This window comes from Semicossyphus pulcher, unplaced genomic scaffold, assembly GCF_022749685.1.
Source record: "Semicossyphus pulcher isolate SPU_LCO1_2020_fin unplaced genomic scaffold, fSemPul1.0.p SCAF_15, whole genome shotgun sequence".
NCBI lineage: Eukaryota > Metazoa > Chordata > Actinopteri > Labriformes > Labridae > Semicossyphus > Semicossyphus pulcher.
Window position 1 is genome coordinate 15,836,492 of NW_027211659.1, and position 11,556 is coordinate 15,848,047.

Here is an 11,556-nt window from a genome sequence, read left to right on the forward strand (position 1 = left end):
TAATGTGAGTAACAACAGCTAGGTTAGCTCATTTAAATGTGAGTAACAACAGCTAGCTTAGCTCATTTTAATGTGAGTAACGGCAGCTAGCTAAGCTCATTTCAATGTGAGAAACAACAGTTAGCTTAGCTCATTTTAATGTGAGTAACACCAGCTAGCTTAGTTAATCTTAATGTGAGTAACAACAGCTAGCTTTGCTCGTTATAAGAAGGCTACAGAGTTAACCGTTGCTATGGAAGAAGCTTTAAATGTGAGTGTAACAGACTATTTTTAAATGGAAATATAATCATTTTTAAATTAATAAAATAATTTCCAAATTAAAATTTTGTGTCAAATTATTGATTTTGTAAGTAGGTAGCCGTGAATTAAGCGGGATAATGTATAGTGACCAGGTTGTTATCTTACTTAGAAGGCTTACACACTGAAAGATAGCAACACTCTTCCTGCTAAACATTAGCGTTTTAGCATGCTGTCATTAGCATCTATCTAAAAGCACTGTTGTGCCTAACTGTAGTGTCATGTCATGTATTCTGACCTTCCATATTTATTTAAGATTGATATGATTAAAAACACACTGCCCAGCCTGAGCTTAATTTGTACTGCCCAAACTCTGCTTCTGTACATCAGCTGGGCCTCAGCATGGCTCTCTTTTGTTGAAAAATTCAGAGCACATCAGAAGATGTATGTGATTCAAACATAAGCCATATACGTCATATATTTTACAGAAGACACCCTTTCATTCTCAGCCTGTTGCTGTCTCCATGCAGGAGAAAATCTGTGGTCTGCCTGCCTCGCCATCAGCCCTTGCTTTAAGTGTTGCCTCTATAAGGTGTCCTCGGCAGACTGTAACTCCTGGTAGCTGCACCAGGGTTGTCGTCTAACTAAGGTGGTGTTAGAATGTTCCTTTGATGACTCATCCAACCTGAGCTGAGAGAAAAATCTAATGAATACAAATCCTGGTTTGTACAGTATTTGAACTTTGGAATCAAAACTTCAGGTTATAATGCAATAAAATATTGTATGTTGATTTACAGCCATTGAGCTATTTGGCAATCTAAACTTGTACTATAACATACACTCTGTGTAGCTGAACAGTCCACAGCTCACTTTTGAGCCAGCCAGACGCAGCAGGAGGACAGCAGGCTGCAGCTATTTTTGTATCTAGAGCACAACTCATTTGTTCCTTCTCAATTTGGCTTTTTTTGTGTGTTTCTCTGTCTTGTTCCTCCAGTGAGCCATGTTGTGGTGCCACAGGGACACATGCCCACCACCTACTCCACCCTCATGGGTCTTCTTGCTGGCTGCTGGATCGTCAAATTCAGCTGTAAGTACCGAGAGAGACGGCGGCTGGTGTAATTCTCTGGAGATGCTATTTTTGGAGGTCATGTTAAACATGTGTCACTGCAAAAAAAAAAATGAAATGAAAAAATGTCACTGCAGCAGGAAGTTAGCAGGGCTCCAACAGCAAGAGTTCACCGCAGAAGGATTATATTCTGTGCCTCCATATCACTCAAAGCACAAGTGAAGCAAGTAACGTCACCCATTGATAGCTTTAATTAAAGAAGCAGCTGTGGCTGCAAACACGGTGCTCTAAAAAAAAAGAAAATCCATTCACCCCATGTTGTGTAAATCCAAGTATTGTTCAGACAAATATTTTGACTACAGAACAAAACTCAAATATTTACCTCGTTATCTCCTAGATTTGAGGGCTTCTGACAGCAAGATTAGAGTTCACAATGACAATGAATGACAATTAGTTTTGATATTTATTGCGCTCAGCTCCTGTCATTCCTGACAGCAGTTAGTTCTGTGTAGATGGAGTGTATTTGTGAATACAATATTTTTAGAACCTTTTTCACCTTTACTTTTAATCATTTTTCAGACAGTGTGACTCTTTTTAATGTTCTAGCTTTGAGTTATGTATGATAGTTTGTCTATCTTTTGAAAAACTAGCATTATTTCCAGGTCATAATAGTGCAGTCAAAATTATGTTGATTATTCCTTCTAAAAAACACAGAGGTTCGAACTACTCAAATATGTATTTTTGTGCAACATGTCCACAACAGGACATACTAATACAACGAGAGACAGACTTACGTACATAGATATATTTATTTAAACATAAACATGCCTTTAAAAAGATCAGCATAGGCTTCCTACACCTTGCAAAGTAAACAAATAAAACACTTAGGTAGAACGGACATTCAGTGCTGTGACAGGTATATTTATTTAAACATAAACATGTCCTTATTAAAATTAACATACCTATACCTGTTTGTTATGCTGGGGGTGAGAATCTCTCTCTCTCTCCAGCTGGGCTGGGATTTGAATTCGCCGCCATCATTGCCACACGCCACGTCATTGTTGTATTAGCTCATTTTAGCTAGACTAAAGTTTATTATTAACGTATAAATTGACGTTGTGTGCATTCAAACATGCTCCGTAACCAAGAGAGTGGGTGCGCGCGAGGACATATGAGAATACGCAAGAGCTTGTGAGACAGCCACAGTGCTGATGTTAATAAACGAATATCTGTTTTTTATTACAATTAGGTTATATATTCAAATTTAGAATATTCGTCGACAGCTCTAGTTCATATGTGTTCCATACGCGTGCAACACTTTTTAATATGCCACCTTTATTGATAAAGCTAAATTCTCAATCTAATTGATTATCCTTCAGGAAATAGTTGGACATTATGTGAAATGCACTTATTTCCTGCATTGTTAATAATTGTTGGTTAGCTAGCATGCTAAAACTCATATTTGGATTTCGAAGAAACAATATTAATACTTCAAGTAATATTCTAACATGTCTTATTCAAAACATGAATCTCTTAATTTTTGATTACAAATGAGTTATTAAGAAAAACAGGATTAGAAATATGTTTAGAAAGTGTTCTTAACTCAAGATCACAAAATCGGATTTGCTTAAGAAAACTGGCATGTGTGTAAGAAGCAGCTTCATTGGAAGAAACATTACACAGCACAAAATGATGAGGCCATTTTTTTATTTGACTCAGAAGTTGCAAGTGGGCTTATATGGTACGTGGGCTTAATAGGGACGTTTACTGGTGGGTTTAGTCTGGACAAAAACCAGAGTAGAAATTGGAATTTACCATTTTACTTGAACTATGTGGCGGACTTCTTCCTGCTAGCCAACCAAGTCTCTGTGGGTTGTTTGGCAACTATTCAATGTAAGAAATAGTTTAGCGCTTTACCTCAGATGCAAATTGTTCATGTTGCATGTGTTTGTCCAGTAATTCAGAGTTCAACTGTTTTATTAAAACTTTCATAATTAGGTAAGTCAGTACAGCTAACGTAAGACCTTGCTAACGGCTCTGGCTCAGGAGAAAGAGCGGGTTGTCCACTGATTGGAAGACTTGCAGCCTCTGCCCGCAGTGTAAAACTGTGTGAATGGGAGGATTGTGAGATGAAGTGTAAAGCACTTGAGTGGTCAGAGGAATAGAGAAGTATTTCTTTTAGTGCTAATCATTTACCATAAAATGGTAACATTTGCAAAAGTGAATCACTTGTTATCACTTATCATTCCTGTGTTTGTTATCCACAAGGTCACATTTGTTTTCAGTTAACTGAATCATTCAATAGTGCTCTGAAGAGAAAGTATTCTGCTTGCACTTGGGGTTTAGTTTGCTGCAGTAAGGTGACTCTTGGCATCGTATCGGACAAGTGAAAAATCTAAGAGGTAAATATTGGAGTCCTGGAACAACCGTGCAGAACAAATGGATTGTGCTGCACAAGCTGTTTCAGGTAATTTTATGGGTTTTGTGCTCTTCTCTGAATCCCAGAGAACATTTCGCCTGCCATCTCTGTCTCAGGAACACCTGAGATGGATTGGTACTGGCTGATACACAGTTTGTTACTTTGGCACTCAAACTTTATCTGAAACATGAGGACCTTTAGAATTATTGGGTAAATATATTTGTTGGCTGCTGTCTTATTGTCTTACAGAGATCCCAGTCAATTCCTTCCTCCATACCAAACCAGACTGAGACATGAATCTCCGTCTTTACTTCTTGTCCTCTGCAACCTTTCAGTTCAAAGTGTTCTTTGTTTCTGCAGCACATGAAATGTCCTGGCAAACATTAAAAGACAATTTTTGCATCAGGCGAGTTTCAGGTAAATTGTTTGTGTCTTCTTCTGTTTTTCTCAAACACCTGTTTACATGTCTGACAGCCAAATAGAGCGGCTAGGTGACTGGGGAAAAGAATCTTGGAATCAATGTGCCTCAAGGCTTCCATATCACCTGCGATGAAAAGATGGCTAACTCACTTTTCCTGTTTGATTTATACCAAGATGAATACTAAATTTTGCTATTCCCAGCCAGCCTCCCTGGTATCCGTGAACCAAGTCAACAAGCAGATTTTTCAGAGAAAAATCGGCTTCAGGGGAAGTAAAAAGAGACTTGCTGTCAAAGAGTTTTCTGGCACCTTGGTGTGCCCTTGACTGGTGTATCCGTCAGTAGCATCTCGTCACTGTGTGTTTGTGTGTGCCTGTGTGTGAGTTGAGAGTAAAACGTTTGTCTCTGTCTCTGCCAGAAAGCCATTTTAAGTGTGAATGTGTGTGTGTTTGTGTCACTGTATAAGACTTTGTGTGTGTGTGTGTGTGTGTGTGTGTGTGTGTGTGTGTGTGTGTGTGTACCATTTTCAGTCCCTCCCCTTCTCTCTTCTCCACGCAGGCTGAGCACTTGACACAGCTTGTCTCCCTCATGACAATCACAGTGGCATCTTATCTGTCTCCATCCTTGTTTTTGTGTGTGCGCGCACCCGGGCGGCAGGGTTCTCACTGTCACCTGGGTTTGTGTGCCAACGCTGTCAGCCAGGCCAATCCCAGGCTTAACTTTTTATTGGTCTTAGGTTTCATCGCAGCCAATTTTCTTTGGAAAGCAGCTTCAGTGTTATATTTCAAACCCAATCAACTTCATCCTGCCTAACGGGCCTCCATCCCAGCAGACAGTCTGAACTGAGCTTTCAATTAAGATCAAATTAAGATTTGAAATCTTTTGTCCATCTTTCTCCTATCAAAAAAAGTTCAGGCTTTGGGAAATACACCTTTTTTAATTCATAAAACTAAGATCATAAGATGTATATTGATTCTGATTGGAGTCAGGATATGTTTAGCCTAGCTTAGCATAAGACTGAAGACAACTAAAAACTAAAACTCATGACTAAAGCTGACTTAATAACGTGTAGTATGTCATGTAACCTGCACATGAACAAAATGTAAAAATTAGTTATTGGCTTCATCGGAGCTGAGCTGTATTTCTATATTATTCTACAGTTGATTGGTTCCCATTTACAAACCAAATGTTTCTCTTACCGCTTGCATATGGCAACCGTTTGCTAAAACAGGAGATTCTGCACAGAAATGCTGCCAGGAAAGTCAGTTTTTACATTGAGTCATTTTTAAACATAAGAACATTATTGGCTTTGGAGCTGTTGGCAGGCATTATTTATTTTGGACTAAATCACAACCTCCAGGGCTGAGAAATGAAGCCAGCGCAGAAGTGCCAAAAAACTGCAGTTCCCCAAGTGGCCACTAGAGGCTGGCTCCAAAAGACACTCAAGCTCACGTGGCTTCTTTTGTTAAAAAAGATGAATAATTAAAGCTCCTGTGATGAGTTTTTCATTGGTTATGAAACAGACTGAAATTAATTCTGATGACTCTATATGACCTACAAAAGCAAACCAGACCATCAGCGACTAGATTGATTATTTCTATATAGTTATTTGTAATGCCTGAAACTGCAGGCTTTGTTTACAAAAAAATTGACTTAAAAATCGAGGCAAAAGCTCACCCAATACAAGCGTCAGGCACCCAATGTCTTGGCAATTAATGACAATCACATACAGGAACAACAACGTTCTTGCACAGCAGGGTGAGTCAATATATTGTTTTATTTTAAGCTAATATTTAGTTATGACTCCCTATAACTTTCTTTATCTAATGTGTTTTAGCCCATTGCTAGCAAAACTAAATTATCCCACTTTTTCATTTTGTTTAAAGTGCGTCAGGATATTGCTCGCATCGTGGGCTTGATCCATACACTGGATCTGGATTAACTTCTAATTAGTAGTTAACCGTCTTTGTTTGCTAACATGCTAACCTAGCCAAGTTAGTAAGCGTCTATTTTGTTGATCTTCGACACCCCCTTCGAAACTTTGAGAAACCTGCTGTCAGACTTGCGCATTCAATATGCACACCGTTATGTTACAGGCGCCTAGTTACGGTTGCTAACATAGGATTGGACAGTGGCCATTAAAGGGCGGGGCTTAGCGAAGGGTCAATTAAAGTTAAGCTAGGCTAACAAAGTCCTGACTGCAACTCTGCACTTAATGCACAGACTTACAAGAATGAAATGAACTCTTGCTTTGTCATATTATTATTTTATTTTTTTATTTTTATTTCCCAAGTAGTAATGGCTAATTTACTAGCATTGCTTGTTGTTACCAGAACATATGAACTAATGTGCTTCCTTTAGATACACTTTTGGAGTCCTCTTCTTTTCAGCTACTAGTTAAAACCTTCACTTAGACACCTGCCCTGTCTCCACTGCCAGAAGCATTGCTCCTGATGATTGAATCTTGGACTCAACTGTGGACTGTGTTTTGCTGCTGTGCCACCTGTGTGTACCTGAATACATTATTTGTCCTATAAAGAATGCCCTGTTTTACCCTCTTTCCATCCTTCTCTACAAATCTCACATCAGTCTCCAGTGGTTGTCTTATAATGAGATCACAGTTCCAGTTGGTCTCATAGTTAATCAAGGAAGTGGATTCATCTGGCTGTTCACTCATTCACTGACTCAGGAAGGAAAGCGTTTGAGATGTTTTCTGCATTCAGTCTTTGTGAGCGTAATTAGCAAATATGCTAATTGCTCCTCGGCAGTAAGTGCCATCGTCCGGAGCGATTAACCCCAGCATCTCCCCTCGTCTCTGCCTCTGGCTCTGGCAGGGTCCTCGTCAATGAAGGCTGTAATTAAGGGGGATGAAGAAATGTAATTACTACTCTGCCCAATGTTCTGGAGACCGTGTGTGTGTATGCATTTCTGTCTCATGACAGGGCTCCGTGTTGTGACAAGATGCACACGCACACATTTAGCCTAATCTGCTCATGACGGCATATCTTTTAGCTGGGAGCAACAGTGAGGAACGCTGAGCTGCCACTTAAGGTGAAGAGAATCACAGCCATGTGTGGGCGTGCGGCAAGATCTAGATACTTTGTAGATGTGTGTTCAGTCTGTGGGACTGAAGTTTTGTAAGAAGTCTAAATGTACACAATGAAAATAGTTATTTAGGCCAAGCTGTACACTTGGGTGTATTTGACATCCTTTAAACTTTTCAGTTTGGGTTTTTTTTAAACACACCCCTAACATACTCTATATTAGAACACTTACCGAGAACAGCAGCTCTGTGATCTATGTTTTGTTCAAAAGCAGTTTTTATCTGTGACAGTGAGGGGTCATTAAAATGTTTCCACCTCCCTATCTGCCTATACTTTTTAAATAAAACTTTTCACTCTTTTAAGATGCTTTTTGTAAGATTTTAGAACAAAAGATGATTTTCTAACTCAAAAAACGCTGGGATGCCGGCTGTCACACAGCTCCAATTTGACTGTGCGAAACCTCAGGAGACGAAAGAAAGAGACGATGCTCGAATTTCTGCTTAAGCCTGAGATACTTAAAACGAGGGTTGCATCATTAACTCCATCACGCTGTGGGCATCGTTCTCTGTCAACAACTGCAGCTTTGCCAATGCTTGAGATTTTCCCGACTCGTAGCGATAAAGCAGACACAAGCTTTGTCATCCCCCGTTCGCAATTGCCTTGTCACCCTCTTTCAAGTCAACATAATTAGCTGTAGCTTTAATTTTTTCTCTCTCTCTCTCTTTGATGCCAGGGGTGGAGGCATGTCTGCAGGCGGGCAAGTGGATCCCCGAAACTGAGCACGAAGCAGGAGAAGGCCCCCAGCGCAGTCGCATCAACAGATGCAGCTTGGTAAATGAGAGGCACACAAACAAACACAAGAAATGGATGAGTATAGATTGTGTACAGCCTCTGTCCTTGGGGAAGAATTTTTCTCCAGATATTACATTTCAGCAGAATGGAGCGCCATTGAAAGGTGCTACCTTGAACATTTTCATGTTTGAAACAAGAGAGACGAAATACGTTGATCTTAATTAAAAACTAAAGAAACAACTGATATAAACATTGAACTATTCCATCCTTCTTTATAGACAGAAACACACACAGGAGGGCAAATGGAAAAGCAACAATTAGGAAAGAGCAGGGTTCTCTATATTTAAGGCGATGTTATGGTGTGTTCCAAACAGCATACATCAGCAAAAACACACCGCCCCTACCCTAAACCCTGGTGTTATCAGGATCATGTTGTGGGGATGTTTGTTTTGCAGCCAGCCCTGTAAGGTTTATAAGGGTAGAGTAGAATATGAATGCAGCAAAATCCTGGAGGAAATTTTGCTGCAGTCTATAAGACAAGTGTGAGTCAGGAGAGGATTTATTTCCAGTAAGACAACAAGCCGAAACAAAGCCAATGCTGCACAACAACAAGGTGAACTTCCTGCTATTGCCAAGTCAGTCATGACCTCAGTCTGAATTGCTGTTAAAATGAATTCCAAGAGAAGGGAAAACTTATTTAAATGTATTGTTTAAATACACTATGTTGCGAGACTTCTGAAAATCCAATTAATACAAGGTTTGTTGGAGTGATGACTCTTTGCAGACACATAAAGGCATGTTCTTGAGTAGATTTAAGATGTCCCTGTTGTCCCTGCAAGTATCATAAATCATATTACTAGAAGCAGGAAGTAGAATCAGACCAAAGTGTAGTTGAAGAACGCTCTTACTAGAGACTCTGGAGAGAGCCAGTTTACCCCCTGAAACAGTTGAGTTCATTGATGCTGTGAATAGAACAGTCTCCAGTGGCCTAATTCAATGCTGCTTTAAACAGCGATGCTAAGTGGCTCAGAGTTTGTCTCCTGGCTCCGTCACAAAGAAGTAAATACAAAGCATCTACACAGACACTCGTTAGTATAAGAGCGGAGATTTAGCGGCAAAGAAATCATCAGTGTTTAACTTCATCATAAACAAAAGAGGAGACTTTAATCCTTCTGCTACTGTTCGCACAAGGACTGGGCTTTTTTTCTGGCGCCGGAGTGTCTGATGTAATTTATTGGAAGAGGATAATAGATAACAGCCCTGATGCACAAGGAATTAATAGAAGTTTTCACTAATGTTTGAATCTGTTCTTTCTAATCATTTATCTATCGCAGCTCCCTCCGCTCTTCGACGGCTGTTTTTTCTTCCTCCTCGGCTCCTTTAAGGCGCCTCCCAAAGACGAGCTCACCAAGCTGCTCCGGGAAGGCGGAGGTCAGCTCCTGAGCCGGCAGCCCAAGCCCGACAGCGATGTGACACAAACCCTAAGTGCTGCCGCCTACCACGCAGAGCCTGGCTCTGATCAGGCCCTCTGCACACAGTACATCATCTTTGACCCCAAGGGGCCGCACAAGCCGGCAGTAGTGAGGCGAGGTAAGGTGTGGTCAGCTCCCTCCACCTGGGTCATTGAATGCATCACAGCCTTCCGCCTCCTCCCGGTGCTGGATCCTCAAACTGTGGTCTAAATAACTTTTTTTATAATCAATAATCACTTTGCAATAAGACATCAGTCGTACTTGTGCATAGTCATCATGTGTTTCACACAATGGGCAATGATGACGATGACAAAGATCATACTAACAATAATGAAACAATAATGTGGCTCTTACGGTCTAAAATAAAAGTGTTGATCTGCACAATTTGTTGTTCGTTTTGTGGTAGTGTTCATATTCTTGGGGTTCTGTTCTGCTACACAAATTGATATTTTTGGGGGTGGGGGGGGGGGTTCAAGTTTAGAGCTGTTTTATATCTTTTATGCCTCAACTATTATTTCACTGAAACAGATCGAGTTTTGAAAATCATTCTTACGACGGATCGTTCCCCTATTGAGCCACCTCTATGAAAGCGCATGGAAGCCTTCAAGGAGAGATTTTAACATATTTAAAGTGGTCCCATACCACCTTTAAATTACTGTAAAATTTGGTGTAGAAGCACTTTTATGAAAATTTTTTTAATCTAAAAAGTGGGCCACGTCCTTTATACCGATGTGACCAATATACTAGTATGAAATACAGAGAGAGGTATTTTATTGTGTTACGGTATTTTGCCCCAAAGATGGGGTCACGGACATGCACCGCCATGATCGCCAGTGCAGCCGCCACCCTCGCAACAATCAACGTTACATACGAGCTCAACTACTGCACCGGTAGCTAGCAAGATTGCAAACTCGACCTGGCGAAAAACAGATGGTAGGTTTCAATTTGTGTGGGTTTTTTGGCTTTTTTCCCAAAACAGTGTGGTGGTATTCTGGTGCAACTCATATTGTGGATTTCACGGTACTTCTCTCAAAGGCTTAGCCCAGCCATCTCTTAAAGAAACACTGACAGCGGCTGCTTATTTCCTTCATCTGGTTTTTCAGTCATTACACTAAGTTCTTAGCCAAAGGGGAACATTGGAAAGTTGGCCTACTGGTAAATTGCTCCCTCTTCACTACAACACTCCCATACAGGCCCTTCACCAGCCCATCTCTTGATTGACGCCTTAATATACTTTCATCTGATCCAATTCAGCAACTTATGTGCTGCAATATCTAATAAGTGGTTTTAGAGTGAAATAGCGTCCTTTAATCTGCTTGGTTTTACCAGGAAGAGATAATTATCTAATTGAAAATCCCTGTTTGATACAAACGAAGCGGAGTGGGACCTGGAAAAAGATCGATGGACATTCAATAAAAGTGTAGAAAAGGAAAACAAAGCAATTAATTGTTCCATCACAGCCCTGGCACTTGCTTTGTCCGCCATTTGTTTCCAAAAGGGGGATGTGTGTACATTCCCCATCACCAACGCTGGCCTGAAGGTATGTGTCCTTTGAGAGGTCTCCTACTGGCCATCTCCCAAGATGCCTTTTTCATTGGGATTAGTCAGGGATGCACCTAATTGCTATTGATTGCAATGTGCTGCATAAAATTGCTTCCCTTTTCTTGTCCACGGCGAGAGGTGGGAGAAGGCAATTAGTAGTGCGGACGAGATAGAAGCCCAGACCGACTTGTAATGAAATAGAATGCAGGACTGAACCTGTGAGTAATGTCCTTGAACTCACCGAGCATTACAAAACCATTAAGCACTGCAATCTTCTTATTTTCTCTCTAACGCAGCCTGGAGCCAGGGAAAATACTGTACTTGTATTTAATCTGTAATGTTCTTCTAATATAAAGGTGAACCAGACCTGTGGACCTGGGTCAGCTGTAAAGTGACAGAATGTGAATTGTTGGTTTTGTGTGGGTGTAGACACAGAAAGTATGTCTTAATTCAAGGAAGATTCTGCTGCAGCAGCAGTATTGAATTCAGGAATGCTTTTTGCACTTAGGAATGCCACATTTTTCAGTCGCTGTTAATGGGTGTCTGAAGTGGTTAGGAACATTAGT

The 11,556-nt window shown here is 40.5% G+C and overlaps 1 protein-coding gene across 1 annotated transcript in view; it reads left to right on the forward strand.

Annotated features, from left to right (window-relative positions):
* bard1 (BRCA1 associated RING domain 1) overlaps nucleotides 1-9,789 on the forward strand; it is a 28,988-nt gene extending 19,199 nt beyond the window's left edge. Inside the window, exons 9-11 of the mRNA XM_069663546.1 lie at nucleotides 1,232-1,324; nucleotides 7,918-8,015; nucleotides 9,311-9,789. Coding sequence (XP_069519647.1) covers nucleotides 1,232-1,324; nucleotides 7,918-8,015; nucleotides 9,311-9,658 — 539 coding nt within the window. The 3' untranslated portion in view covers nucleotides 9,659-9,789. The remainder of the gene's footprint in view (nucleotides 1-1,231; nucleotides 1,325-7,917; nucleotides 8,016-9,310) is intronic.
* The last annotated feature ends 1,767 nt before the right edge of the window (nucleotides 9,790-11,556 follow it).